Source organism: Neofelis nebulosa, chromosome 12 (assembly GCF_028018385.1).
Source record: "Neofelis nebulosa isolate mNeoNeb1 chromosome 12, mNeoNeb1.pri, whole genome shotgun sequence".
NCBI classification, from domain to species: Eukaryota; Metazoa; Chordata; class Mammalia; order Carnivora; family Felidae; genus Neofelis; species Neofelis nebulosa.
In genome coordinates, this window is record NC_080793.1 from 6,673,891 (window position 1) to 6,701,138 (window position 27,248).

A 27,248-nucleotide genomic window follows, 5' to 3' on the forward strand; every position below is an offset into this window, starting at 1 on the left:
CTGGAAGCAGCGGCCGCGTCAACGGGGCCGTCCCCCCGACGGAGGCACCCCCGCCGCCCCTGCGGCCGAGGACACCAGCAGGCCCCTGTCGTGGGTCCCGGCGGTACCCCGTGCAGACGCGTCGAGCGGCCCTCACGGGGGGGCCTCCATGGCGGTTCCGTCCCAACCCCCGCTCTACCAGGAGCGCCGGGGCCAGAGAGGCCGAGCCACCCCCCCCCCAGTCACACAGCTGTCAAGTGGCAGAGCTGAGGTCCCCACCGGGGCCGTGGGACTCCCCAGCTCGTGCCCATAAGCACCCGCAGCCCGGCCTCTACCTCAGTGTGGGACAGTGAAGGAGCCACGTTTGGCCCCGAAAGTCACCTTGCTGCCTGCAGGCGGGGCCCCTGGGGCGGGCAGGGAGACTGAGGAGGGATGGAGGTGACAGAGAAGATGCATGTCCACGTGACGACCCAGCCGACTTGGGTGGGGGTGATGACGGCCAGCAGGCCCGGCCGCCCGCATCCTCTACCCTTCCTCTGGTTTCCCCCTGCCCTCCCGGCCTTGCTGCCAGCTCCCATGCCCACCCCTCGCCTCGCCAGCGTGGCCGTGGCCCCGGAGGGAGGATCGCACCTTCCCAGAGACGATATATCTAAGCTGTCCCTCCGGGCCGCTTGGGCCTCAAATCACAGCAGTGGCACTTTTATTCTGACCTCTGACCAGATCGCCAAACCAAGCAGGAAGCCCGGGCAGCGAGGCTTCCAGCACCCGCCCACCGAGCCCCGCCGAGAGCGGCGCACGCAAAGAAGGTGCCAGAACGTGGTGGCGGCGGCTGGGCTCCAACAGCCGGGGGCACGTGGTGCCACGCTGCCCCTCACAGTGCCCGGCGTCAGAAGCAGTGGCCCCGGCCCAACTCCTGACCAACACAAGGCTGGATCACTCAGCGCCCAGAACCAGCCAAGCCTCCTCAGCCTCACGTCACAGACGCGGAGACCGGGCCTCGTTCTCTCGGTTCCAGGAGAGGGAAGGGAGGACTCTGGAAGGGTTTCCTCGGGCAAAGTGGCAAACTCGAAGACCAGAGAAAGTAACCACTAGCTTATCTCGCATTAGGGGGTGGAGAGGATTCATGGGTCCCGTTATCAGGGGCGCGGAAAGGTTCTTTTAAGAAACGGGCCTTTGACACGCCATCTCCTTTCCTCTCTGGCTTCTCCTTGCCACAAAAGTACTGTGCTTGGGTTGCTAAAATCTCAAGCCATGTGTGGAAGCAGGACAGCATCCTCTGGCCGTTAACGGAGGCCCACGCCTGCATCTATGTTTCGGACTCAGAAATGATCCGTGTGCTGTGTCTAAGAAGCAGACGAAGAGGTGTTTCTGGAGTCTGAGTACGTGCTGGCAGCAGCCGGGCAGCCCTTCTCTTCACAGAGCGCCTGAGGAATGGCTCAGCTCGGCCTCAGTCCCACCCTGCCCCTAGGTGCTGTGTGACCTGAGCCTGAGCCTCAGCCCCTTACCTAGAGCCTGGGGGTGATGACAGGGCTCACTCAGGAGAGCTCTGTCAGGAGAAACGGGGCTGTACTTGCGTGGCAGGGAGTGACAACTTAATAAATGGTAGATGGTGAGCTGTGATCGTGGAGGATGTTATCGCTTTCCAAAAAGGGTGGTGTTCAGGCAGCGCTGGGCTTCTCGCTCAGGAGCCTGGCGATCCTCCAACAGAGGGTGTGAGCAGAGGAAGCCCAGCAGCCCTCAGCCAGGGAAGGGATGGCAGGCAGGGTGGTGGGGGCCGAGGGAGAGGGCGGAAGGCATTCCCCGCCCGACTGCGGCTCTGTTCCTGGGCCCCGCATTCAGGCCGCAGGAATGGCGACCCAGACAGGGCCAGCTCCCCCCGCAAGCCCAGCAGTGAAACCCCGGGCCGCCGGGCAGTCTGGGGCAGGGACCCGGACACGTGAACGATCAGCTCGGCTTGGGACTGGGGCATACAGGTGGCTGCATTCAACTGCATCTTGGTCCCCCGAGGTCACGCCACGGGAAGGATCACTGATTTCCAGAGGGTTCTCTAGACGTACAAAAACTTGTAATGAAACGCTTAGCAGAAGTGAAATGCCGCCTGTGATCTGGAGAATGAAAAAGCACGTTCTGAACGCAGTGCTGAGGCGCCCGGAGTCTGCAGTCAGCCCGCCTGAGGTCAAATCTCCCCTCCGCCACGCACCAGCTGTGTGACCTGAGCCAGTGACTCTCCCGGCTGAGACCCAGCCTCCAGCCTCCTGACCTGCCGAGTGGGGAGAACATCCGCAGGCCCCGGGGGGGGGGGGGTGGGGGGGGGGGCTCCAGTGTCCTCACACACACCAAGGGCTCAGGCAGCGAGAGGACCCGCCCCGTAACGCCGAGCCGCTGCTGGTGTTTTCCATGCCGGTCTGGGCTTCAGAGCCAGGCCTGGTAACGGCCCTGGGTGTCCCCGGCACAGCTCGGATGGCCTACCTGCTGGGCATAGCCTCGGAACATCGGGTTGACCAACTTGATCCCGTGAGACAGGCTGGTGGGAACCACGTAGCTTGGGCTGTGGGAAGACCAGACCCATTAGCGCAGGTGGCCCGGCCCGTTCAGGGCTATGCGGTCCCTCGAGGGTCGGTAGGGCAGGCAGCTGGGGTGGCTGGATGGGACTCAGTGAGGTGTCTGCTGTAACTCTGGGAACGGCTGACTTGGCCAGGAGCCCCTGCGGGCTCGCACCTCCCCACACTCAGGGAGGAAAATGTCAAGTCACGGCTCAGCCAGGCAAAGAACTCCCGACTGGGACGGCATCATTTCCCGTTAGTCCAGAACAAGCCGACCTGAAAACTGGTTTCTTTCTGAAATACTTCTTGTGGTTTTTCTAATTTCAAAAGCAATCCATGTCCATTTTTGAAAAACCCCGAATTTTAGAGAAGCCCGACAAGGAGACATCACCACTAACAGCACCACCCAGAGATAACTGCCGCTGAGATTTCTAGATTTTTCCATGGAAATAGATACACCCAGCAAACAAACTTGGCTCCTGACAGAACCGGAATTATACTGCATCGCGCTGTTTTATGATCTGCTCTTACACTTCGTATATTTCTACGCGCTCCTTTTAAATCATTCCCAAGTGTCCCAGAGAAACGGGTCTAATCCAAACTGCCGGCCTTTAAATTTGTTTCGCGCTGCGCTAAACCCCTGCCCTGTCGGCACCGGCCACCACTTATGAGACTCTCTCCCACGTGGACGGAGTGGCTGGGGCTTCGGAGGAGTCGTGGTGAGTGTCTCGGCCTCAGCACACATGTCTCAGAAGTGGTCGCTGGCTCAGGGCAACACCAGGTTCGAACGCTAGCTCTACCCTTCCCAAGCTGAGTGACCTTGAGCAGGACACGGAAATCTCTCTGAACCTCAGGTTCCCCAGTTTATAAAACAGCACTGCCATGAGAATCACACGGGTGAGGCGTGGCAGGTGCACAGCAAACAGCCGAAGGCAGAGGTGGTACCCAGTCGAAGGGCTGAGAGGAAAGTCCCCAGCCCCATGCACCTGCCCAGGGTCAGGGGCTCAGTCACTCACCGTTTCCTGTGCCAGACCTCAGAGACCAGCTTCTGGTAACTTTTGCACAGGGCTGGCTTCTTGTCTGTGCGCACCAGGCCTCCACACTCCAAGAAGAACTGGGTGAGCGGAGGGCTAGGGGCAGGGGAGGGAGCCGGGTCAGAAAAGGAGGGGCGCGTGGCATCGGTTAGAAAGAGCTGGGTAGAGAAGAAAAGCTCACGCGGGGGGGCATCCTGTAGCCCCCGGAGCCAGAAATGCCTGCGGATGACTAGAAGGATCCCACCTGTCGTGACTGAATCGTGTCTCCCCAAATTTACGAGTTGAACGCTTCAGAATACGACTGCATTTGGACACAGGGCCCCGAAACAAGGCAGTTAGGTTAAAATGAGGTCCTCAGGGCGGGCCTTAGTCCGATATGACTGGTGTCCTCATACAAGGAGGAGATTTGGACACAAACATGCCCAGAGGGAAGATGACACAGGAAGAAGGTGGCCATCTAGAAGGCAAGGAGAGAGGCCTCGGAAGCAGCCGCCCCTGTCTGCACCGTGATCTCAGACTTCTGGCCCCCAGAACAGACAGAGAATACATCTCTGCTGTTTAAAGTATTCTGCCAGGGGTGCCTGGGTGGCTCAGTCCGTGAAACATCAGGCTCTCGGTTTCGACTCAGGTCATGATCTCAGGGTTTGTGAGTTTGAGCCCCGTGTCAGGCTCTGTGCTGACAGCTCGGAGCCTGCTTGGGATTCTCTCTCTCTCTCCCTGTCTGTCCCTCCCTTGTGTGAGCCCGCTCTCTCTCACAAAAATGAAAAACAAATTAAAATAATAATAATAATAGTAATAATAATAAAATAAAGTCCCCTGACTGTCATGCTTTGTTATGGACGCCCCCGACACAGAAACAGCGCCCTTCCCTCTCCCAGGGCTGCCGAGCTTCCCGCCTCAGGGCCCCTGGGGTCAGGGCGCGGCTGTCGCTGCACCAACAAGAGAGGACCCAGAACCTGCTGCTCCCACCAGCCCGTTCTGTGGAACCTTCCCGAACCTGAAGGCATCTTCCTTTTCCCTCGTGTTTTAAAAACTTATCTCATTACTTAAGAAATACGTATTCACCGTAGAGAGACTGGATGAGCAAACACTAATAAAGGGCTTTAATCCTACCACGTGAAGACAGCTACCCCGAACATTTAGGTGCATAATGTTCCAGACTTTCCTGCAGACGCCCCCTCCCTCCTTCACACATATGCGCACCGAGTCCCCACCAGGTGGGACATCTGTGTACCGGGCGCAGGAAATGCCCTGGCCTCACGGACTTAACAGCCTACCCGAGGTAGAAATGACTTAATTTTTTCCCCCAATGGGATTGCACCGCACAAAACTTGTAACTTCCTTCCTCCCCCTTGCCATAGTCTGACCCCTTCCCACTCAGGAAAATACTGTCCTACGCTTACTGCAAAGTTGGCCTTTATTTTTTTTAAGTTTTTTATTTATTTTGAGAACGGGAGAGAGAGCATGAGCAAGGGAGGGGAAGGAAGGGGCAGAGAGAGAGAGAGAGAGAGAGAGAGAGAAAATCCCAAGCAGGCTCTGCGTGGTCAGCGCAGAGCCTGACACGGGGCTCGAGCTCACGAACGGCGAGATCGTGACCTGAGCCGAGACCAAGGGTTAGACGCTTAACCGACAGGGCCCCCCCAGGGTTCCCTGAAGCTGGCCTTTAAATTCGGGCCTTCAGATCGTCCCCTACAAACGACAGAACACGAACATGGTACAGGCACCACGCGCCACGTCTCAGGCCGCCTTCCCGGGACTAACTCTGACGGAAGGGGGGCTGCTGGGTCGGAGGGCACATGTGCTCCGAGGGGGGCTGATGCACGTCTAAACACATGCACCTGTGGGCAACACACACAGCACAGCGTGGGGGCTGCTGCCGCTACTTCCGGGGCATCCGGGGACAGGCCCCGGCCTCCCGGCTCCCAGGCGAGGGGACAACCTACCAGTTGGACAGGGCCTGCAAGGCGGCGTTCATGTAGCAGGAGTTGCCGAGGTTCTTCATACCCGTGAGGCCTAGGGAGCCAATGCACAGCGGGGAGGGAGGGTGGGGGTGCCACCGCTCACGGGTGGAGCCGCCAGGACCCAACCAGGGGAGGACGTGGGTGGCTGGTGTCCCGCCCCAGGAGTCTGCCGGGTTAGGTTACTGTGCCTCCTGCTCACGGTAGCTGTGGGCGCCCGGGCATTTCAGACGGACCGCTCTGCCCTCCACCCAGCCCGGCCCACTGTCCGTGGCGCGCAGGCAAGGAGGCCGGGTGTGGAGGGGCCGGCCCGCCCGGGGTCACACGCCGAGACCGGGGATGAGGACCGGCAGGCCACGAGGACGCGGCCAGATGGCCAGCACCCCAAGGGAAGAAGCCACCACACTCTACGGCCCGTCGGCCACGCCGCCCTCGCCCGCCCACACGGCCCAATGCGCCGCAGAACTCCCCGGCCTGCGTGGAGGCCCCCGGCCCGGCCGGACAGCTCCCCCAGCCCTGGGGTCGGCTACCTCGAGGTTTCAGGTCATCATCCTCGGACTCGGACTCTCCTTCGTCGGCCACGGCAATAGGGACAGCTTTCAGAGGGTGCGAGGGCAGCGGAGGGTCCTGCGGGAGAGACCGAGTGAGGAAACTGGGGAGGCGAGGAAGACGGGGTGGGGGGCAGAGGCCCGCAGGCTCCCCAGGGGGAAAGGAAGCCCAGTCGCCCAGCCCCCGCCCCCAGCCCACGCCGGATGGGCCCATCTGAGCCGAGGACACCCCGGAAAGAGATGGCTCTGGCATCTTGTATCTTACTGACGCTGATAAAAACGCAGTTATAATAAATTTGCAAAAAAATAGAAACAACGAATCACGACCTACAATCCAACTTGCCTCAGCCGACCACTGTCAAGTCTGTACGCGGTTGCGTAAGTTTTTCACCGTTCATATACACGCGCTCCCAAAACAAGATACTGCACGCACACTGTTGTATAGCCTTTTTTGTAAATAACCGTAAACAGCTGCCACGCTTGCAAACGTGTTCCGTAAACATTTACTGAGCGCCTACTACGCCATGGTCGCTGTGTAAACGCGGAAGAGACACGCTCAGGCCTCCCCGAGCTCCGACCCCAGCCGGCCAACCCCGCGACCTGTGTACTGGCCGGAGCCCGAGGCGACCCTCCGTGCGTGCGTCTGCCAGGCCTACCACCTTTAAGTGCCCCACGGTGCCCTGCTCAGTGCCTCGTTAGGGGGGTTTCTGGTGTTTTCCACAGAGAAGCGAACCGCAGGTCACCGTTCGGCATTCCCCGGGGGGCAGGGTTCGTCTTAGGGTTGGGGGGTGCCGGGGGCTCACCACAGGCCCGGAAGCATCTGCACTGGCCCCAGGCCCAGGCTCGGTCAAGCCCTGCCCTTGCGCGCGGCCCGCCCACGGCCTGTGAACGAACTCCCTTCCCGGAGGACTTTTGTGTCCTCAACCCCCACCCCGTGTGGGCCTTGGCACGCAGCCAGGGCTCAGCAAGGGTTCCCTGGCACTTGAGAACACGGGCCAGGCACAGATGCCATCTGGGACCCACCAATCCCCGCTCCCCCGACGCTTGGGTCACAAGGCCCTGCCCCCAACACGTCACTACCGACTGCGCTGACGCCCCTGCACCCCCTTACCTGCTCCGAGAACTTGGGCGAGGGGCCCGCCAGGGGTGCCGCCAGCCTCTGTTTCAGGAACACTTCCTTCTCACAGGCGTAACACCACACCCGGAACGTGGTCAGGTTCACGGTCAGGTTGTGCTTTTTTGCCTAGAGGGCAAGATCCAAAGTGAGGCTGAGGACACACTGGCCTAACGGGTGCCCTGAGGCTGCATCCAGCGGCCTCAGTAAAAGGCCTGGAAGCAGAGAACATGCTCACCCTCCAGCCAGGAAGGCCATGGGCGGCCACTGACCATTCACGTGTTTGGGATATGGGTGCACCTGCATTAGCTCTGGTCTCTGTTGCAACCCTGCTAGGCCTGTTCCTATTTTATAGACATAGCCACCGAGGCCCAGAGCGGGCGGCTGGAGCCGGGAGGCGGCTGGAGCCGGGGTTTGAACTCTGGGCCATCTGCCCGCAGGGCCCACACTCCCGGCCACGGCGCTCACCTGAGCGTGAATGGTGCTATGGTCAGCGAAGGATTCTCCGCAGCCAACATAGGAGCAGGAGACCTGGGGAGAGAGGGAAGGAGAGAGGATGGGGGCTGGACCATCTCGGCCACCAAGACCAGGCCTGAGGCCCTGCCGCCCCCACAGGAACACGTGTGTATGTACCTGAAGCTCCCGCTGGAAAGGACGGCTGCCCTAAAAGCCGCCCCTGCCCGCCGAGGAAGGCGGACAGGGTGCCCTGGGCTACTGGCCTCCTACAAAAAAGCCCAGGTAGGGGCCCAGCAAGACGTGGGCCAAGCTGTGTGGCGCCCAGACCCTCTCCCCTACTTCCTTATGGGCCGGTAATTGAGACCCACTCGGGACCTGCAGGGGGCCTGCAGGTCTCTGATGGCCTTGCCTTTGGCCTTGCACTTCCCTGTCCCAAATCTAGCCACCCACCAGGCCCAGCAAGTGCCTCCACTGCAGGCCTGCAGCCCAACGATCAGCCTGCTTCTCCACAAGAGATCAGCACCGCACGGGCTTGTGAGGGCCTTCCGGTCACAAAGGACACATCCCTTCCTGCTGGGGGGGCTCCCAGGACACAGGACCATGCCACACGTTTCTTGCTGTCCCCCAAGGGCCCAGACGGTATTCTGCAATCTGCCTTAGAACTGGGTGACGGGCCCTGAAGGCCGAGGCCGGAAGAGTCCCCTGGTGGCCCATGTGTCCTTTTTTCTTCTTTTCTACTTGGATTTGTTTTCAAAGAAATTTTAAGTAGTAGCCATTTTCAATGTGACTTTAAATGTAATAAACGTATACTTGTAGCAAATTGTGGAAAATGCTGTAAGAATTCCAGAGAAAAAAAATGAAAACCATCCCAAATCGTGCTCCTCATAGAAAGTGGCCACGCTGTGATACATCTCTCTTTAAGAAGCAATGACAATGAACCATGACTGGATTTTCCTGGATCCCGTCCACAGACCGTGCACCTTGCTAAACCCATTGCAGGGGTCATCTTGTCAAATCCACCGCAGCCCCGCAACGAGGGGACAGCTGCCCAGCGACAGTGACCTCTCCTTTACAGGTGGGGTGACGAGGCCCAGGCTGGCCCAGGGACAGGCCACTACGCAGAAGAGCCAGGGCTCAGAGCCAAGATGCCTGCATCAAGTCTCACAGACACATGCACATACAGACCTTTGCCTTTCGTGCAGATGGGATCATTTGGTCCGGAGTCCTGCACAACCTGCTGTTTTCTCTCAACATTCCTGGTGGCTGCCCAGGCAGGCAGGCGGCCAGCAGGGGGACTTGCTGACTCTGGCACCCTCTTGGCTCAGGCCGTGCACCTGAGACATCCATGCCCCGTGTCCCCGCCCAACGATCCCAGCAGTGCTGGCCAGAGACGGACATTCCCAGCCCAGAGTCTAGACCAAGCTCCAGGCCCCCAACAGCGGCAAGGGTACTTTACCTGGAGACAGGCCCACAGGTTCGGTCCAGTAACACCACACGACTGACAGGCTCCCTGGGCAAGGGGAGGGGGGAGGGAAAGAGCCAAGCGTGAGCGGTCGGGGAGCCGCTCCAGCCAGAGGCATCACACACAGACCCCACTGGACGCCGACGGCTGTACCCCATAGCGTTCCACCGAAAGGTTTTTCTGCCTCGGAAAGGCCTTCCCCAGCCTGTCGATCTAAACGTCCTTCCTCACAGGGCACTTTATGCTTTACTGTTTGTATTTTGCTTCCCCACGTGCTACAAAAACATTTTTAGTAAAATCCTTTGAAACGTAAATAAACAGACCTGTTAATATGCATTTTATCGCACCCTCGACTCTTCCTTTGATGACTGTGTAAGCCTTTCTTCCCACCTAGACTCTGGGCTCCGTGAAAGAGGGACGGTCTGTTTTGTCTACCTCTGTGACTTCACAGAGCCTAGTACAAACTGGGACATCAATACACTTTTTTTTAAAGAAATTTATTTATGTCTTTATAAAGTATATTTTTGAGAGAGAGAGTGACTGCAAGTGGGGAGGGGCAGAGAGAGAGGGAGAGAGAGAGAATCCCAAGCAGGCTCTGCACTGTCAGCACAGAACCCAACGCAGGGCTCGAACTCACGAACCATGAAATCGTGACCTGAGCCGAAAACAAGAGTTGGATGCTTAACCGACTGGGCCACCCAGGCGCCCCAAGGGACACCAAAACATTTGATGAACACAGAAAACACCCAGGTTTCTGGCGTTCTGGTGACAGAGCCTGCTTCTTGTCTACCAGTGTCCCCCTTTCCTGCTTTAGCAACAGGATGCTCGGATGTGGGCTGAGCCCACGGCCAGCCAGCCGCAGACTGGTTCTCGGCTCCTCTGTGGTCTTGGGGCTCGGTTCTAGTCAATGAGATGACAGCGAAAGTGACGCGTGCCATTTCCGGGCTGTGCATCCCCCCCGCCCCGCTCCTCCTCCTCCTTCCACTGGAACACAGATGGGATGGCAGGAGCGGGGGCAAGCACCTTGGACTCAGAAATGAAAGCCATGGGGCGCCTGGGTGGCGCAGTCGGTTAAGCATCCGACTTCAGCCAGGTCACGATCTCGCGGTCCGTGAGTTCGAGCCCCGCGTCGGGCTCTGGGCTGATGGCTCGGAGCCTGGAGCCTGTTTCCGATTCTGTGTCTCCCTCTCTCTCTGCCCCTCCCCCGTTCATGCTCTGTCTCTCTCTGTCCCAAAAATAAATAAAAAACGTTGAAAAAAAAAAAAAAAAAAGAAATGAAAGCCATGTATTGGGAAGGGAGGGGCTGCCCTGCCATCGTACGTATGCCTGACTGTCCTATGACAGAAAAGGAAGTGTCGGTCTCATTTAAGGTGCTATATTTCAGGGTCTCTTCGTTACAACTTAAATCGTGCCTTAAATAATCTTGTCTGCTGCACGTGTCTAAAACAGCAATTCCAACTGAGGCTCCACAATGCCCAAGGTGACCCCCTCAGCGGTGAGGTGGATTCTAAGTGCCAGCTCTGACGGCAGTTACGACATGGGGCTCAGTCCGAGCCAGAGCGCCACCTGCCAGGGATGACCACGGCTAAGTTCTTCATACCTCGCTCCTGCAATCCCTGCCAGTGTGCGCAGCAGCTCTTTTGGACAGATGAGGAACCGAGGCTCAGAGGGCAGGCCCTGCTACAGAGCAGGTCAAGAGGGGAAGCAGAGGAGCCTGGGTCACAGGGCGCCCCCCCAACAGGAAAGTGGGCTTTCCCCCCCCCCCCTCACGTCTCGGCGGGGATTTTGTGTTCTCACCGAGCCCAGTTTCTAGCTGTATCGGTAAAGGGCCCGAACCTGGAGGTCCCCGTAGGGTTGTGGTCAAGAAGGTGGGACTTGAGATCCGCGATCTGCCTCAGGGTCTCCCGCTGAGGACGCTGGGGGCAGCAGCCCCCGACCTTCCCGCACTTGCAATCTCTTTTCTGATTTTCTGATTTCACAATTCACTTCCCTCTTCCAGGGCTTCCTTTTTGTTTCAGTCTTTTGAATGACGACAGTACCCTATGCTTGTTTGGTTTTTTTCTGTAAGCAGGCTCCCCGCCAACGCGGGGCTCAAACTCAAGACCCCGAGATCGAGAGTCACATGCTCTACTGGCTGAGCCAGCCAGGGGCCCTGGAGGTTTGTTTTAACAGTTCAAACGACACATACATGCTGTGTGCGATCTCAGGGAGAGTATATAACGTGTAATAAATACATATGCTAGAATAACGTGAGGCATATCCCTCCGTGTTTTCACATACAACGTATATGCATACACTTGGGGGGGGGTGATTTTTAGGAAAAACAAGATCATACTATACACGTTTCTCTGACACGTTTCTGTCACCTTTTTATGGTCATCTTTCCAAGTCTGCACGCAGACACTGCATCTTCCCGTCTGCCGTAATGACACGGTGCCCCACGCTACGGGCACACCGTAATTCACCCATTCCCTTCTTTTAAAAAAAAATTTTTTTTTTCTTAACATTTACTTATTTTTGAGAGACAGAGCATGAGCAGAGGAGGGGCAGAGAGAGAGGGAGACACAGAATCCGAAACAGGCTCCGGGCTCCGAGCCGTCAGCACAGAGCCCGACGCGGGGCTCGGACTACGAACTGCGAGATCGTGACCTGAGCTGGAGTCGGATGCTTAACTGACCGAGCCGCCCAGGCGCCCCTCACCCACTCCCTTCTTGATGAGTATTCAGACTGCCACCAGTTTTCTCCTTTGACAAATAAGCCTCAATAAATACTGCTGTCTTTGTGTCTTTATCACTGGTACTCGCACCTCTACGGGATAAACTCCCACACGGGGAGCTGTGTCCCTGAAGTGACAGGAATGCCCACCTCGCCCCACCACGCGTGCGGTCTCCTCCCCTCCATCACCAACAGCCCGGGTCGGATCGGCCTGTGGTTTGTCCGGCAGAGGAAAAAAGCCATCATCTCGCGATCCGCGGCAATATCCCCGGTCACTGGTCAAGTTGAGCACTTTCTTTCAGAAGTTTCTTGGCCATTTCCGTTCCCTGCACTGTGCCTGACCTGTTCACCTCCCTGCCTCTTCTGGTATTTTAAAACAATCTTCGTTTCATTCTGCAGATTTCTGGGTGCTCAGAGAAGGGCGGGACACATGCTCTCTGAAATACAGGCCTGAGACGTTCCAGACGTTCTCGGTCCTTCTGCTCCGGAAAGACCTACCACTTCCGAAAGGCTGCCGTGGCCCGGCCCGGATCGCGCCTCCTCGCTCTCCTCTTTGCCCTCGGATCCCCCTATTCCTGCCTCCTCTGGAGGAAGACCCCCTCGGTCTGTCTCATTCATTCCTTGGTGCAGACTCAGAACCCAGCGTTAGTGCGAATGCATCACAGCCTTGCTCTGCCCTCCTCCAGACCGCACGAGAAGCGAAAGTACTTCGAAAGAAGCCACAGGCACTCTGAAGGCCTGATCCCTCCCGCAGGCCCAGGCTGAACCAGCTCAGGCCGAAGGCCACCCAGGACCTGCTGGGACAGGGAGGCTGAGTGAGCCGGCAATTTGTCTAGGAACGCGACTCTAGACCCCGCTGCCCGGAGTGTGCCCCCCACGTGCGACAACACTTTCAGGAGGCCGTTTATCATGGCACCACATTCACCACATGCAAAGAGCCTGGGTGTTTACCCGCAGAGGCTCAGTTACGGGGTCCACACGACGAGATGCCGTGCAACTCCAGGGCAAACTAGGACAAAGTGGTCTTCGCGGACCAGGGTTGAAAGAGCTCCAGAAAGATGTACTGTCCTGTGAAGGAAGCAAGTTGCCCAAGTGTCTAGGGGCATCTGGGTGGCTCAGTTGGTTAAGCACCCGGCTCTTAATTTGAGCTCAGGTCATGATCTCACGGTTAGTGGGTTCGAGCCCTGCATCAGGCTCTGCGCTGACAGTGCGGAGCCTGCTGGGGGTTCTCTGTCTCCCTCTCCCTCTGCCTCTGCCCCTACCTCCCTCATGCCCTCCCTCCCTCCCTCTCTAAAATAAATAAATTAAAAACAAGAAAACAAACAAAAAAAGCATCTATAGTATAGTATGTTACCTTTTATATAACGAAGGGGGGAAATGAAAAATAAGCATATTTGCATGTATTTGCATAAAGAAACTCAGAAAAAGTATAAAAGAGACTAATATAAAAGGCTCCCTAAAGGTGGAATTGGAGGGTGGGAGGAGGATGTCTTGACAGCGATTTTTTTTCATTTTATTTTTTCGTTTTCTCATGTTTATTGTTGAGAGAGAGACAGAGCACGAGCAGGGGAGGGGCGGAGAGAGAGGGAGACACGGAATCCGAAGCAGGCTCCGAGCCGTCAGCACAGAGCCCGATGTGGGGCTGGAACTCGCAAACTGGAAGATCATGACCTGAGCTAAAGTTGGACATTTAACCGACTGAGGCATCCAAGCACCCCTGAATTTTTTTAAAAAAAATTTTATTTTAAGTAGGCTCCACACCCAACGTGGGGCTCGAACCCTGAGATTAAGAGTCCCATGCTCTAGCAGCCGAGCTAGCTGTGCACCCCCCCTACTTTAAAAATTTTTTTATTGACATCGATACTTTTATATTGCTCGATTCTGAACCAGAGAAAAGTATCACCCGTTCGAAACACTTTAACAAAAAAAGACACATCCTCCCCACTCAGAGAAGCCCACCTTCTGGCTCCGGGCCTCCCCAGACCCTCCTCGGGTCACGCTCGTCAAAATGCCCGTGGGCTCTCCGAGCATGATTCGTTCCCTGCCTCGGAAAGGCTCCACGGCTAATGCACAGGGCATTAGTGGCTCCCAGATGGACTGATCTAAGTGCTAATTAATGGCTGTTAGGACGCAGCCCCCGGAAAGCTTCCCCCACAGACGCCAGCCCTTCCATTTACACAAAAACGCTAAGCAGAGACTGTCGGGAAGCCGGTTCCTCAACTCTTGCAAACCTTCCTTTGGAAACACCTGTACCTTAGGAACGCAGCGGCCCTGGGTGTGGGCCCCAGCTCTGTGAGGTCTGACCCTTTACCTTCGATTTGAACAGCAAGTCCTCTTTGGTCACCTCCCCTATGGAGTCAAGGTGAGGGCAAAGGTCCCTGGAGTCCCCCATGCTGGCCTGGGCTCACCTACAAGAGAACACAGGGAGCCTGGGTTAACGGCAGCCACCGCTGGAGCGAGGCGGGGGCTGCTGGTGCAGTGCACAACTTTGGTCTCAGGTCCTGGCTCTGCCACATATCCGCCGGTGAGTCGAGGAAGCCACTTAACTTCTCCGAGCCTCACTGTCCTCCTCTGGGAATTGGGTGTGACGGTAACGCTCGGGGGACTCACAAATGGGTACGTGTCAAACTGGCGACACGTGAACAGGCCCTGTGGATTGTACCAACAGTCCCTTTAGCGGTTGTGACGTCGTACTACGGATATGCCAAAGATGTGGCACCCCTGGGGGAAACTGAGTGAAGGGTACGTAGGACCTCCCTGGGACATCCGTGGCGACTTCCTGTGAATTAACAATTATTCCCGAAGAAAATGTATAAAAACAAGTAACTGGATTGGCTTCAGCCACCTCCTATTTTAGCAGAAATCACACCCAGGAACCTGACGGCTGATTCTAGCTCCAAACCGTTGCCAAGAAAGTTCCGGGCCAACCGGAGATTTAGTGGAGCCAAGGTGGTTTAACCAAAGGCAGGGGCGGTGTGTCCACTGAGGGAAGTGGACCCCCACCCTCTCCCTGAAATGGTCAGCCAGGGGGCCCACTGGCCCAGGCCCCCCACCAGATCAGGTGTTACGGGTGCTGATCAAGTTCCAGGTGGCAGAGTAAATGGTTTCCGTGCGTTATTTCTTGGAAAACGTCCCCAGGCAGCTGTGATCAGCCCCGTTTTACAGATTCGGAAACAGGGGTTCCTTCTTGTCTCAGGTCTCACGGCGAGGAATGCTAGAGCCAAGGCGGAAGCTCGAGCTGCTCAGACTCTTAAGGCCTCACGTGTATTCTCTCTCTTTTTAACTTAGGGCAGTGGAAACGCGCAGAAGCAGACAGCTCGCTCCCACGTGCCGGCACCCAGCTCCAACAGGGAGCCGTTCACAGCACCCTTGCTTCAGCTCAAACTCCCACTTCCTCTTTTTGGTGGCAGACCCAGATACCGCCTCATTGCATCTGTGTGTGCTCTTAAAAGATAAGGACTCGAAAAAAGGAAAAAAAAAACAAAAAAAACAACCCATAACCACAATTCCGTTATTTCACCTGAGATAATTTCCTCTTGGGTCCGTGCTTGAGGGCTACGCCTGAAACGGGGAGGCTGTGGGCCTACCTCTGTGCACAGCGACACCCCCGGGGAGCGGCCAGCATCTGTGTTCTCCGCGGACAGCCGACGGTGGTGGGGCGCGAGGGCTGGAGTGAGTGCAGGCCTCTGGCAGGGAACCTGCGGGGAACAAACCAGCTCACTTCCTGCAGCTCCATTGTTTTAAACTCACTCCTAGCGCTGACCGGCGGCTACGAAGAGGTCAGAATTCCTCCTGGGAAGGGCAAGTGAAATTTTGGACATCTGGGGCATCCGCGGGCTGGACAGGCTCCCAGTCTGTCCACGGGGACCACAAAAACACACTGCTCCGGGGTAGCTAACGAAGGCTGGTGTGGAGCTGGTATAGGTTGGGGCAGCCCCTCCTCGGGGGTCGTGATCCCCGAGAGCAGAGGCCCGCGGGCCTCTCTAGTTATTGCCTTGGCTGCCACAGCCCGTCAACCTCCTGGATGGAAGGCTCAGCCCGTTCCGTGCACGCCCCTGGGACCCTCAGATCATCCTCGGATCCCGTGCTGCTCAGAACCTCTGACCCCCTCTGCACGCCCCTGGGACCCTCAGATCATCCTCGGATCCCGTGCTGCTCAGAACCTCTGACCCCCTCTGCACGCCCCTGGGACCCTCAGATCATCCTCGGATCCCGTGCTGCTCAGAACCTCTGACCCCCTCTGCACGCCCCTGGGACCCTCAGATCATCCTCGGATCCCGTGCTGCTCAGAACCTCTGACCCCCTCTGCACGCCCCTGGGACCCTCAGATCATCCTCGGATCCCCTGCTGCTCAGAACCTCTGACCCCCTCTGCACACCCCTGGGACCCTCAGATCATCCTCGGATCCCCTGCTGCTCAGAACCTCTTGGATCCATCACCCACAGGATCCTGTGCTGCTCAGAACCTCCGACCCCCTCTGCACGCCCCTGGGACCCTCAGATCATCCTTGGATCCTGTGCAGCTCAGAACCTCTGACCCCCTCTGCACACCCCTGGGACCCTCAGATCATCCTCAGATCCCCTGCCGCTCAGAACCTCTTGGATCCATCACCCACAGGATCCTGTGCTGCTCAGAACCTCTGACCCCCTCTGCACGCCCCTGGGACCCTCAGATCATCCTTGGATCCTGTGCTGCTCAGAACCTCTGACCCCCTCTGCACACCCCTGGGACCCTCAGATCATCCTCGGATCCCCTGCTGCTCAGAACCTCTTGGATCCATCACCCACAGGATCCTGTGCTGCTCAGAACCTCTGACCCCCTCTGCACGCCCCTGGGACCCTCAGATCATCCTCGGATCCCGTGCTGCTCAGAACCTCTGACCCCCTCTGCACGCCCCTGGGACCCTCAGATCATCCTCGGATCCCGTGCTGCTCAGAACCTCTGACCCCCTCTGCACGCCCCTGGGACCCTCAGATCATCCTCGGATCCCGTGCTGCTCAGAACCTCTGACCCCCTCTGCACGCCCCTGGGACCCTCAGATCATCCTCGGATCCCGTGCTGCTCAGAACCTCTGACCCCCTCTGCACGCCCCTGGGACCCTCAGATCATCCTCGGATCCCCTGCTGCTCAGAACCTCTGACCCCCTCTGCACACCCCTGGGACCCTCAGATCATCCTCGGATCCCCTGCTGCTCAGAACCTCTTGGATCCATCACCCACAGGATCCTGTGCTGCTCAGAACCTCCGACCCCCTCTGCACGCCCCTGGGACCCTCAGATCATCCTTGGATCCTGTGCTGCTCAGAACCTCTGACCCCCTCTGCACACCCCTGGGACCCTCAGATCATCCTCGGATCCCCTGCTGCTCAGAACCTCTTGGATCCATCACCCACAGGATCCTGTGCTGCTCAGAACCTCTGACCCCCTCTGCACGCCCCTGGGACCCTCAGATCATCCTCGGATCCCGTGCTGCTCAGAACCTCTGACCCCCTCTGCACGCCCCTGGGACCCTCAGATCATCCTCGGATCCCGTGCTGCTCAGAACCTCTGACCCCCTCTGCACGCCCCTGGGACCCTCAGATCATCCTCGGATCCCGTGCTGCTCAGAACCTCTGACCCCCTCTGCACGCCCCTGGGACCCTCAGATCATCCTCGGATCCCGTGCTGCTCAGAACCTCTGACCCCCTCTGCACGCCCCTGGGACCCTCAGATCATCCTTGGATCCCGTGCAGCCCAGAACCTCTGACCCCCTCTGCACGCCCCTGGGACCCTCAGATCATCCTCGGATCCCGTGCTGCTCAGAACCTCTGACCCCCTCTGCACGCCCCTGGGACCCTCAGATCATCCTCGGATCCCGTGCTGCTCAGAACCTCTGACCCCCTCTGCACGCCCCTGGGACCCTCAGATCATCCTTGGATCCCGTGCAGCTCAGAACCTCTGACCCCCTCTGCACGCCCCTGGGACCCTCAGATCATCCTTGGATCCCGTGCTGCTCAGAACCTCTGACCCCCTCTGCACACCCCTGGGACCCTCAGATCATCCTCGGATCCCCTGCTGCTCAGAACCTCTTGGATCCATCACCCACAGGATCCTGTGCTGCTCAGAACCTCTGACCCCCTCTGCACGCCCCTGGGACCCTCAGATCATCCTCGGATCCCCTGCTGCTCAGAACCTCTGACCCCCTCTGCACACCCCTGGGACCCTCAGATCATCCTTGGATCCCGTGCTGCTCAGAACCTCTGACCCCCTCTGCACGCCCCTGGGACCCTCAGATCATCCTTGGATCCCGTGCTGCTCAGAACCTCTGACCCCCTCTGCACACCCCTGGGACCCTCAGATCATCCTTGGATCCCGTGCTGCTCAGAACCTCTGACCCCCTCTGCACACCCCTGGGAGCCTCAGATCATCCTCGGATCCCCTGCTGCTCAGAACCTCTTGGATCCATCACCCACAGGATCCTGTGCTGCTCAGAAACTCTGACCCCCGAGTCTTGAGCAACCCCAGAGGCACAACTGAGTCCATTCATGTGTCATCACCGACTGCACCTCCCCAACCCTGCTGGGCCACAGTCTCCCAGACGTGGGTCGTTCAAAGAGGGAGAGGCAGTTAGAAGCTAACATTTAAAATGGTCACATGGCAACGACGGGCTCAAGGTTCTAAACTCCAAGCCTCTTGACCTGAAGCCAGATTTTTTAGGTTTTGTTTTTTGTTTTGTTCTCACTGAGGTCAAGTGCACCAGGTTGGCAAGCTGCAGTATGGGGGCAAGAGGGGGGCAGGGGAGGGAGTGGCTTTGGTGTGTGTGCCCCCCGTCCCTCCAGCAAGATGGCAGAACCCGCTTGTGAGCTTGACACCCAGGGCCACAAATGGAGCCCGGGACAAGGACACTGGTGACAAGCCTGTCTTGATTCGCACGTGCAGTGAGACCATTCAAGCTCCTCCGTCTTCAGACAGGGGAGGGAAAAAAAAAAAAAAGCAAAGCCCAGTGGATAACGACCCTCCACGTACCCTCGCTGCCCCCGTGCTACAGAAGAAAGAGAACAGAGAGCTTAAGGAAGCGAGAGACTTGGCCAGAGTCAGTCCTCAGCTAGTAAGTCGTGGGTGGGGACTCAATCAGATTGTCTGGTGCAGGGCTGTGCTCTAAATCGGGGGTTGGCAGGGGCGCCTGGGTGGCGCAGTCGGTTAAGCGTCCGACTTCAGCCAGGTCACAATCTCGCGGTCCGTGAGTTCGAGCCCCGCGTCGGGCTCTGGGCTGATGGCTCGGAGCCTGGAGCCTGTTTCCGATTCTGTGTCTCCCTCTCTCTCTGCCCCTCCCCCGTTCATGCTCTGTCTCTCTCTGTCCCAAAAATAAATAAAAAACGTTGAAAAAAAAAATTTAAATCGGGGGTTGGCAAATCATGTCTATAAAGTACCAGGCAGTAAATCATTTAGGCTTTGTGGGCCCTGTGGATCTTTAGCACATATTCTTTGTTTTTGTTTTCGTTTTTTTACAATGTGTTAAAGATTTTTTTTTTTTTTTTTTAATTCTTAGCTTGAGGGCCTTGCAAAAACAATGCTAGCCCGCTGCCACAGTTTGCTGCATCATGCCCTAACTCGCTGTGCTGTTGGGGCCTCATAAAAACAAGCCCGGATCACCAGGATTCCATGTTTCACCGAACACAAAGCACTAGTTTAAATAAGGCAGGTAGCAAAGAAGAGCCAAGAGGGCTCATCTGGCCCCAGGTTTTTTTCTAGGTAAGTATTCAGGATGTATGCAAAGACGGACTGACAAAGATATGTACTGTTTACAATGGGGGAACTGGATACAATGTAAACAACAGGCAGTTAGATAAACAAGGACACAACCACATTCTGTCTACTGTGCAGCCATTAAAAATGATACATATTGAATCTTCCTATCCATGAAATTAAGTTAGATCTAAATACATGGAGAGATATACCATGTTCATGGACTGGTACACTCAACACTAAGACATCCACTGTGCCCAAACTGGTCCATAAATTCAATGTAATCTTCATCAAAATCCCAGGAAGCTTTCTTGTAGAAATCGTCAAGCCAACTTGAAAGTTTATATAGAAAAGAAGACCTAGAGGGGCGCCTGGGTGGCTCAGTCGGTTAAGTGTCCGACTTCGGCTCAGGTCACGATCTCACGGTCCGTGAGTTCGAGCCCCGTGTCGGGCTCTGTGCTGACAGCTCAGAGCCCGGAGCCCATTTCAGATTCTGCGTCTCCCTCTCTCTCTGCCCCTCCCCTGTTCATGTTCTCTGTCTCAAAAATAAATAAACGTTAAAAAAAATTAAAAAAAAAAAAAAAGAAAAGAAAAGAAGACCTAGAAGAGCCAAAACAATTTGGAAGAATCACAAAGTTGGAAGACTGAGACCCTCTGGCCTAAGAATTTCTATAAAGGTTCAGCAAACAAGTCAGTGTGGTGTTGGCTCAAACACAGACATACAGCTCAAGGGGAAAGAAGTGAGAGTCTAAAATTAGACCTGCACATATTTGGTCAACTGATTTCCAAAAAGGGTACTGACAGAATTCAACTAGCAAAAGACAGTCTTTTCAACAGAGGCTCTCCATATAGGGAAATAAATGACCTTTAACCCCTACTGCATATCACCCACAAAACTTATTTAGAAGTGGATCACAGCCTTCCTGTAATTGGTGGCCAACAGAAAGCTTAAAAAGAGCTTCCCTTTCCTCTTGTTCTTTCCCAGGGTTCTGGAAGAGTCAGGTTACTCTAAAATGTGTTGTTGATGGACTCCCAGTGTGCGTTCTCATGTTCAAACTGACGACATTCTCCCCCTAATTCTTTCTCCTCTAGTCTTTCATTTGCTCGTGGCACTGCTGGGGCTCAGCTTCAGGGTCCTTCGGTTTTCGACCTTTTTCTCCGGCTTTCATCTCAAACACCTGCTGCACCTGCAGCTCCTTCACCTTCAGCCACACACTCTCCCTTCTTCCACTCATGCCCCGAGAGCCCTGGGTACGCTGCCCTTTGCTCTTCTTGCCCACTCCACTAACAGACACAGCTGCCGTTTCCTGCTCCTGCACATGTCTGGGCATACGTGATCAGTGACATCTTTCAAGCCTTGCACACGTGTTGTCAACCTACTTCTTAGAACTGCAAAACCTCAAACATCACCGTTCTCAGCTCCGGCAGCACGCAAGGATGCCGCCTTCCTCTGACCCTTCTCCAGTTAACTCCTCTCACGTCATCACGCCCTGCCATAGCGAGAGGTAAACAGTCCTTTGGGTTGTTAACAAAGCTTTCCTTCTTCTTCACCTTCTGCTTCTGGGAAGTCGTAGGTTTTCTTTTTATGTGCTTGGATTTATCTGTTTTTTAAACCCTTGGCACACCTCTGGTGTGAGCGTGTCTGCTCTTGGCAATAAGTGGGATGACGTTCACTTTTTCATAAACCCAGTGTCCGATGGTTTAAGTCCGTCTCCTCAAGGGGCAACACCGCACCCTGTTATCAGGCTTCCGATGTCTGTGGACTAGACACTCTGTGCTTAGGTAGACTTCCCATTTACTATCGACATAGTCAATAATGGACTACCAGCAACGACCTCATCGGCTACATCTCCAAACCCTGGGGTATCAGCTATTGTGGGCAGCAACTGAACGCCACCTTCTTTGATTAAAACTCTGGACTGTTCCAGTCTTTTTTATTTTATTTATTTATTTAAAAAAATTTTTTTAACATTTATTTTTGAGACAGAGAGAGACAGAGCATGAACGGGGGAGGGTCAGAGAGAAGGAGACACAGAATCTGACGCAGGATCCACGCTCTGAGCTGTCAGCACAGAGCCTGACACGGGGCTCGAACTCACAGACTGCGAGATCATGACCTGAGCCGAAGTTGGTTGCTTAACCTACTGAGCCACCCAGTCGCCCCATGTTCCAGTCTTTTTTATTCTGTGGGAAGGACCTGGATGCTCTGGAGAATACAAATACGTGAGGAAAAGGAGTTGATGAACGTCTGCATTCCCAGTCGAGACTCGCCTACAGCCACAATGTGAGTTCAAGCCCTCTGTCCACCGATTTTCGGTATGCTTGGTTTGGGAACTTTGCAAACCTCGCAGAGCCTTTGCGGTCCATCTGTGGAACCACCACGGTGCCCCTGTGGACGTGCCTCCCTCTGCAGGGGTGGGACCGCGCTGACCCACATCCCCGACCCCGTGGCAAGCAGCCCAGTGCGGCCCAGGCCGGCGGTTCTCCTGATCTCAGACTTTAAACAACAATTAAAACTCTCAAACTTGTAGAGGAAAACGGGAGAGCATCTTTGCAACTCTGGAGGCCACAAAGATCTTAGGACACAAAGGGTGTTAATTATAACAAGATACGTTGAAAAACTGGACTTTTCAAAATTAAATGCTTTTCTTTTCCAAAGATGATCCTAAGGAAAATGAAAAGGCAAAAGCTACAGACTGGGAGAAAATGTTCACAACACATGTAGGACAAGGAGGCAAGGAGCTATTGATTGACAAAAGTCTTTATAAAGGTGCATTTCTGGGGCACCTGGGTGGCTCAATCAAGTTAAGCGTCTGACTCTTGATTTTGGCTTAGGTCATGATCTCATGGTTTGTGAGATCGAGCCCTGCATCAGGCTCACTTGCTGAAGCGTGGAGCCTGCTTGGGATTCTCTCTCTCCCTCTCTCTGTCCCTCCCCTGCTCACGTGCGTGCGCGCTCTCTCTCTCTCTCAAAAATACACTTTAAAATTTTTTTTAATTAAAAAAAAGAAGAGTCACTTATTGGATATAAATTATACCTCAATAAGACTGATTTTAAACCCTGAATAAAAAACCCCACACTTTGACTTAAGACCTCTATTGTCAACATGGCTAAATCTCAGAGAATGCTGAGCAGTGAGAACAAGCTGCACTACTCACACCCATTGGCAGGGCTGCTATCAAAACACAAAACAACCCAACCAGAAAAAAACAAAACAAAACAAAACAAAACAATGCTGGCGAGGACGTGGAGGAACTGGAACCTGTGTGCTCCCAGTGAGCCATAAAATGGTGCTGCTGCTCTGGAAAACAGTATGGCGCCTCCTCAAAAATTAAACACGGAGTTACCATGTGGTCCAGCAACTGCCCTTTTTTTTTTTTTTTTTTTAATTTTTTTTTAATGTTTATTTATCATTGAGAGACAGAGACAGAGCATGAGCAGGGGAGGGGCAGAGAGAGGAGACACAGAATCCGAAACAGGCTCCAGGCTCTGGGCCGTCAGCACGGAGCCCGACGCGGGGCTCGAACTCACAGACCGCGAGATCGTGACCCAAGCCGAAGTCGGACCCTCAACTGACTGAGCCACCTAGGCGCCCCGCAACTGCCCTTCTTGATAGACACCCCAAAGCACTGAAAGCAGGGACTTGAACGGACGTTTGTACGCCCGTGTTCGTAACAGCACCGTTCACGGGAACCAAAGGGGGAAAGCAGCGGAAGGGGGCCATCAAAAGATGAATGGATAGACAAAATGTGCATCCATACAACAGATTATTGTTTAGCCTTAAAAAGGAAGAAAATTCTGACTCGTGCTACAGTAAGATGAACAAGGTTCAAAGACGGGCTTTGAGGGCATTACGCTATGTAAAATAAGTCAGACACAAAAAGATAAATGCCGTAGGAGTCCGCTTACATGAACTACCTGAAGGAATCAAATCCATAGAGATGGAAAGCGGAACGGTGGTTGCAAGGAGAGGGAGGGGTTAATGGTCAATGGGGATACGGTCTCAGTTTGGGAAGATGGGGACGTTCTGGAGCCAGATGGGGGTGATGGCGATACAACGGTGTGAACGTACTTAATGCCACTGGACTGCACCCCCAAAATGATGAAGATTTATACGTATTTTACTGAAATTCAAAAAAATACAATTTTCAGAAATGCAAAATGAAATTCTCAAAACTAAAAGATAAAAATTTCAGGGGCGCCTGGGTGGCGCAGTCGGTTAAGCGTCCGACTTCAGCCAGGTCACGATCTCGCGGTCCATGAGTTCGAGCCCCGCGTCAGGCTCTGGGCTGATGGCTCGGAGCCTGGAGCCTGTTTCCGATTCTGTGTCTCCCTCTCTCTCTGCCCCTCCCCCGTTCACGCTCTGTCTCTCTCTGTCGCAAAAATAAATAAAAAACGTTGAAAAAAAAAATTTTTTTAAAAAAAAAAAATTTCAAAAGTTGCATACACACACACACACGCACATACTATGACACCATTAAAAAGAAAGTTTAAAATGGGGGGAGGGGCAGACAACGATGATGATGATGAAGCAAAACAGTCCATGACCAGGAAACACACCAGTCTCCATCAGGTCCCACCATGTGCTGTCCACTGTCTCTGTCCTCTCTCGGCTGCATTGTCCCCTGACCAAGAAAGGCATCTGCATGCCACCCTGCCGCACCCTGTCCCGCCCCGCCCCGCCCCGCCCCCCCCCCCCCCCATCCTCTCCTCCAGGGAAGGCCTCTACTTTGCATGCTCGGTAACCATTTTGGTCGTTCGCCCATTTTTCGACCTAATGCCTGTCCCCTCTCAAGAATGTGAGCTCCCCGAAGGACCTGTCTGTTTTGTGCACTGTTGTATCCCAAATACCTATAATGGCACCTGGAGCACAGCAACTTCTCAGTAAATACTTGCTGAACGGATCAAAAGTACAAAAAGCTGTAAAACCTGATCACAGTAAAATGCCATTTTGGTAAACCAATCTTGCTTTGTGCCTGCAACAATGATGCTATTGTCATCATTTCTGGGAGGACGGGGATCGAGTTGATTTTTGTTTCCTCCTCTTTTGCCTGTCTGCATTGTCTACAGTGAATTGATGTTGCTTTGGTAACATACAATCTGATAGGTTCCTTCTAATTCTCTTTAAAGTTCCCAGGGGCGTCTGGGTAGCTCAGTTAAAGTGCCTGACTCTTGATTTTGGCTCAGGACACGATCTCCTGGTTTGTGGGTTTGCACTGACAGGACAGAGCCTGCTTGGGATTCTCTCTCTCCCCCTCTCTCTGCTCCTCCCCTGCTCACATGCACTCTCTCTCTCTCTCTCTCTCAAAATAAACACTTAAAAAGTAAAGTTTCCAAAATAAAAAGAACTATGCATCTGTCCTCTTTGGTATGTGCGGTGTCCCTCCTGGGACCTTGCTTTTCCCCAGACCTCAGAGAGAACACTGGGGGAGCATGACCTCCATCCCCTGGGGACTCTCGGGGCCCACAGAGTGTGAACAGGACACCTGAGGTCCATTTAAGAGAGGGTGCAGCCGCTCCAGAGTAGGTTCCAGAAGCCCTGACGGAGAAATGCCTCAGCTGCTAGCTGGGTGGTTTGAAAGTATAACCTTTCACCCTGTGGCTCATTCGTTTGAAGATCTGCCCTTAACGCCTTTGTTTTGTTTTGTTTTGTTTTGTTTTGTTTTCCTCATTAACTTCCATGTTAGATGAAAAATTTTCATCTCCTCCTTCCTACCCTGAAAGTAGAAAAAGGTTTTTTTGTGTGGTTTCAATAAAATTAATATTCACCTCTGTAGAAGCTGGAGGGTGTTTCCACTAAAAACTGGAAAAAAAAGATGGTTACTGCAGTCTTCTTCATAGGCACCAATGTGTAATTCAAGAAAGGAAACTCAAAACTCCAATATAACAGATACAACATGTATACAAGGTTTTTATGTTCATATCATGTACATTTCTCATGACACTAAACTTCAACAACTTTTTTTTTTCCTAAGGCAGGCTTCACGCCCAGCATGGAGCCCAACACGGGTCTTGAACTCATGGCCCTGAGATCAAGACCTGAGCTGACATGGAGTGGGATGCTTAACTGACTGAACCACCCAGACACCCCAACAACTTCCTTCCTAATGGCTAAATAATATCCCACATACAACATCAGCTACACCTTACTTAGCCGCTTTCCTATTCTTGGACCCTTAGGGTATGTGTGTGTGTGTTGCCAATATAAATAAGGCAGCACGAGAAGTATTTTGGAGTATAAACCTTTGGCCACATCTTTGCCCAAGGAAAAACGACTAGGTCAAAATGTATGTTTTGAAGGCTCTGGATATATATCGACAAACTTCCCTCTAGATCCATATTCTACAAGTGTATCTGTCTACCCGCACTGTATGAGCACACCCAACATAGAAGGCTTGAGGTTTACTAACAGTTTGGTTTTCCCCAAATGGTTAAAAAATCAGTTTGTGTCAAGGGAAAAGCTGAGGGGGTAGTGCCGGGAGCTGTGGGTGTTTACGACTGCGCACACAGGAGCTGAACCATCGGAAGTGCCTGGTCTGCACGGGCTGTAGTTCGTTTATCTCAGTTCCCTAGGAGTTTGCACGTCGTTTTATCTCGGTACCCAACTGGCTTGGCTTGGGGCAACGGAAAACGTGCCGGGCGTGGGCCCTGCCCTCATGGGGTACAGAGGCCCGTATCTCAACACCAGGGTACCCGCATGCAGCCTCCGGGAGGTGATCACTACTACGTCATCCACCCTTTCCTGGGCTCCCACCCCGTGTCCGTTGCACCATACATCAGCCCCGGAGTTGACTGTAATTACAGAAGGCAAGAAGAGACACCAGCAGCCCGCCTTCAGCTCCTCGCTCGGCGCTTGCTAAGCTCTGTGTCCGTAGCTAAGTCGGTCGCCCCTCAGTTCCCCCATCCATGAGATGGGGACAAAGACAGCGAGGAGGGTTACGAAGAGAGTGCGGGGAGACAATGCACAGGGCCGATTTCACCTGACGGCTTCCGATCACGGGTCTGTATCGGCCCGCACAGCAAGAACGCTCAGAAATGTTCTGTACCGTAATTTGGGTTACTGGCCGTGTTTTTTAGATCGGGGAACTGAGACAGGCGGGACTGCGAGTCACACGCCCAAGGGTACCCTCCACCAGCTTTTCAGCCAGGGCTCCGCTGCCCAGGACAGCACTGCCTCTGAGCAGTCGCTACACCCGGTGCTTCGCCTACACTCTTCACGGAAGGACTGCTGTTTCTCGTCTTAGGAAGAATGGAGCCCCTGGCACAGGGAGCCATTTGTCCAAGACCCTACAGCGAGGACACAGCCAGGAAGGAGCCGGGTCGTATCTGCCTTCACAGCGCTCCCTGCTCTTGCTTCTGTGCAAGTAAATGGAGTGCATGCAGCAGGCGCTTGATAAAGACTGAAAGAGACCTGTGTGGCCGAGGGAGCTAGATCCCAGGAACAGGCCCTCCAGGAGCAGCCGGGCTGCTGGGAGTCAGCAAGGCACCTGCCACAGCCAGGGAGCCAGGGCTCCTCCCCTTCCCGGCCAGCCAGGCCAGCCTCCTCTCCTGGGGCAGAAAAAGCAGGGGGAGGGAGGCCCCGGCAGGCCTGGCGCAGGGCCCACCCAGCTCAGGCCCTGGCGAGGCTTCTGAGACTGTTCAGCCTGAAGGAGGGCAGGCACTGCCCCCCCCCCGCGCCCCCCCCCCCCCGCCCCCGGGGCCTACAGCAAGGAAGG

At 54.9% G+C, this 27,248-nt stretch overlaps 1 protein-coding gene and 1 pseudogene across 4 annotated transcripts in view; both read right to left on the bottom strand.

Annotated features, from left to right (window-relative positions):
* The window catches only part of USP20 (ubiquitin specific peptidase 20), a 46,707-nt gene that overhangs the window by 15,862 nt on the left and 3,597 nt on the right, over positions 1-27,248 (bottom strand). For 2 of the 4 annotated variants that reach the window (XM_058693829.1, XM_058693830.1), the window contains exons 2-10: positions 15,397-15,507; positions 14,121-14,217; positions 9,089-9,142; positions 7,645-7,707; positions 7,174-7,305; positions 6,045-6,141; positions 5,500-5,569; positions 3,539-3,652; positions 2,449-2,527 (exon numbers count right to left, since the gene is read on the bottom strand). In XM_058693829.1, coding sequence (XP_058549812.1) covers positions 2,449-2,527; positions 3,539-3,652; positions 5,500-5,569; positions 6,045-6,141; positions 7,174-7,305; positions 7,645-7,707; positions 9,089-9,142; positions 14,121-14,201 — 690 coding nt within the window. In that variant the 5' untranslated portion in view covers positions 14,202-14,217; positions 15,397-15,507. Of the gene's footprint in view, positions 1-2,448; positions 2,528-3,538; positions 3,653-5,499; positions 5,570-6,044; positions 6,142-7,173; positions 7,306-7,644; positions 7,708-9,088; positions 9,143-14,120; positions 14,218-15,329; positions 15,349-15,396; positions 15,508-27,248 lie in introns of those variants that run through there. The other 2 variants (XM_058693832.1, XM_058693833.1) reach the window with 2 other exon arrangements.
* On the bottom strand, positions 19,788-22,718 carry LOC131491205 (septin-7-like; annotated as a pseudogene).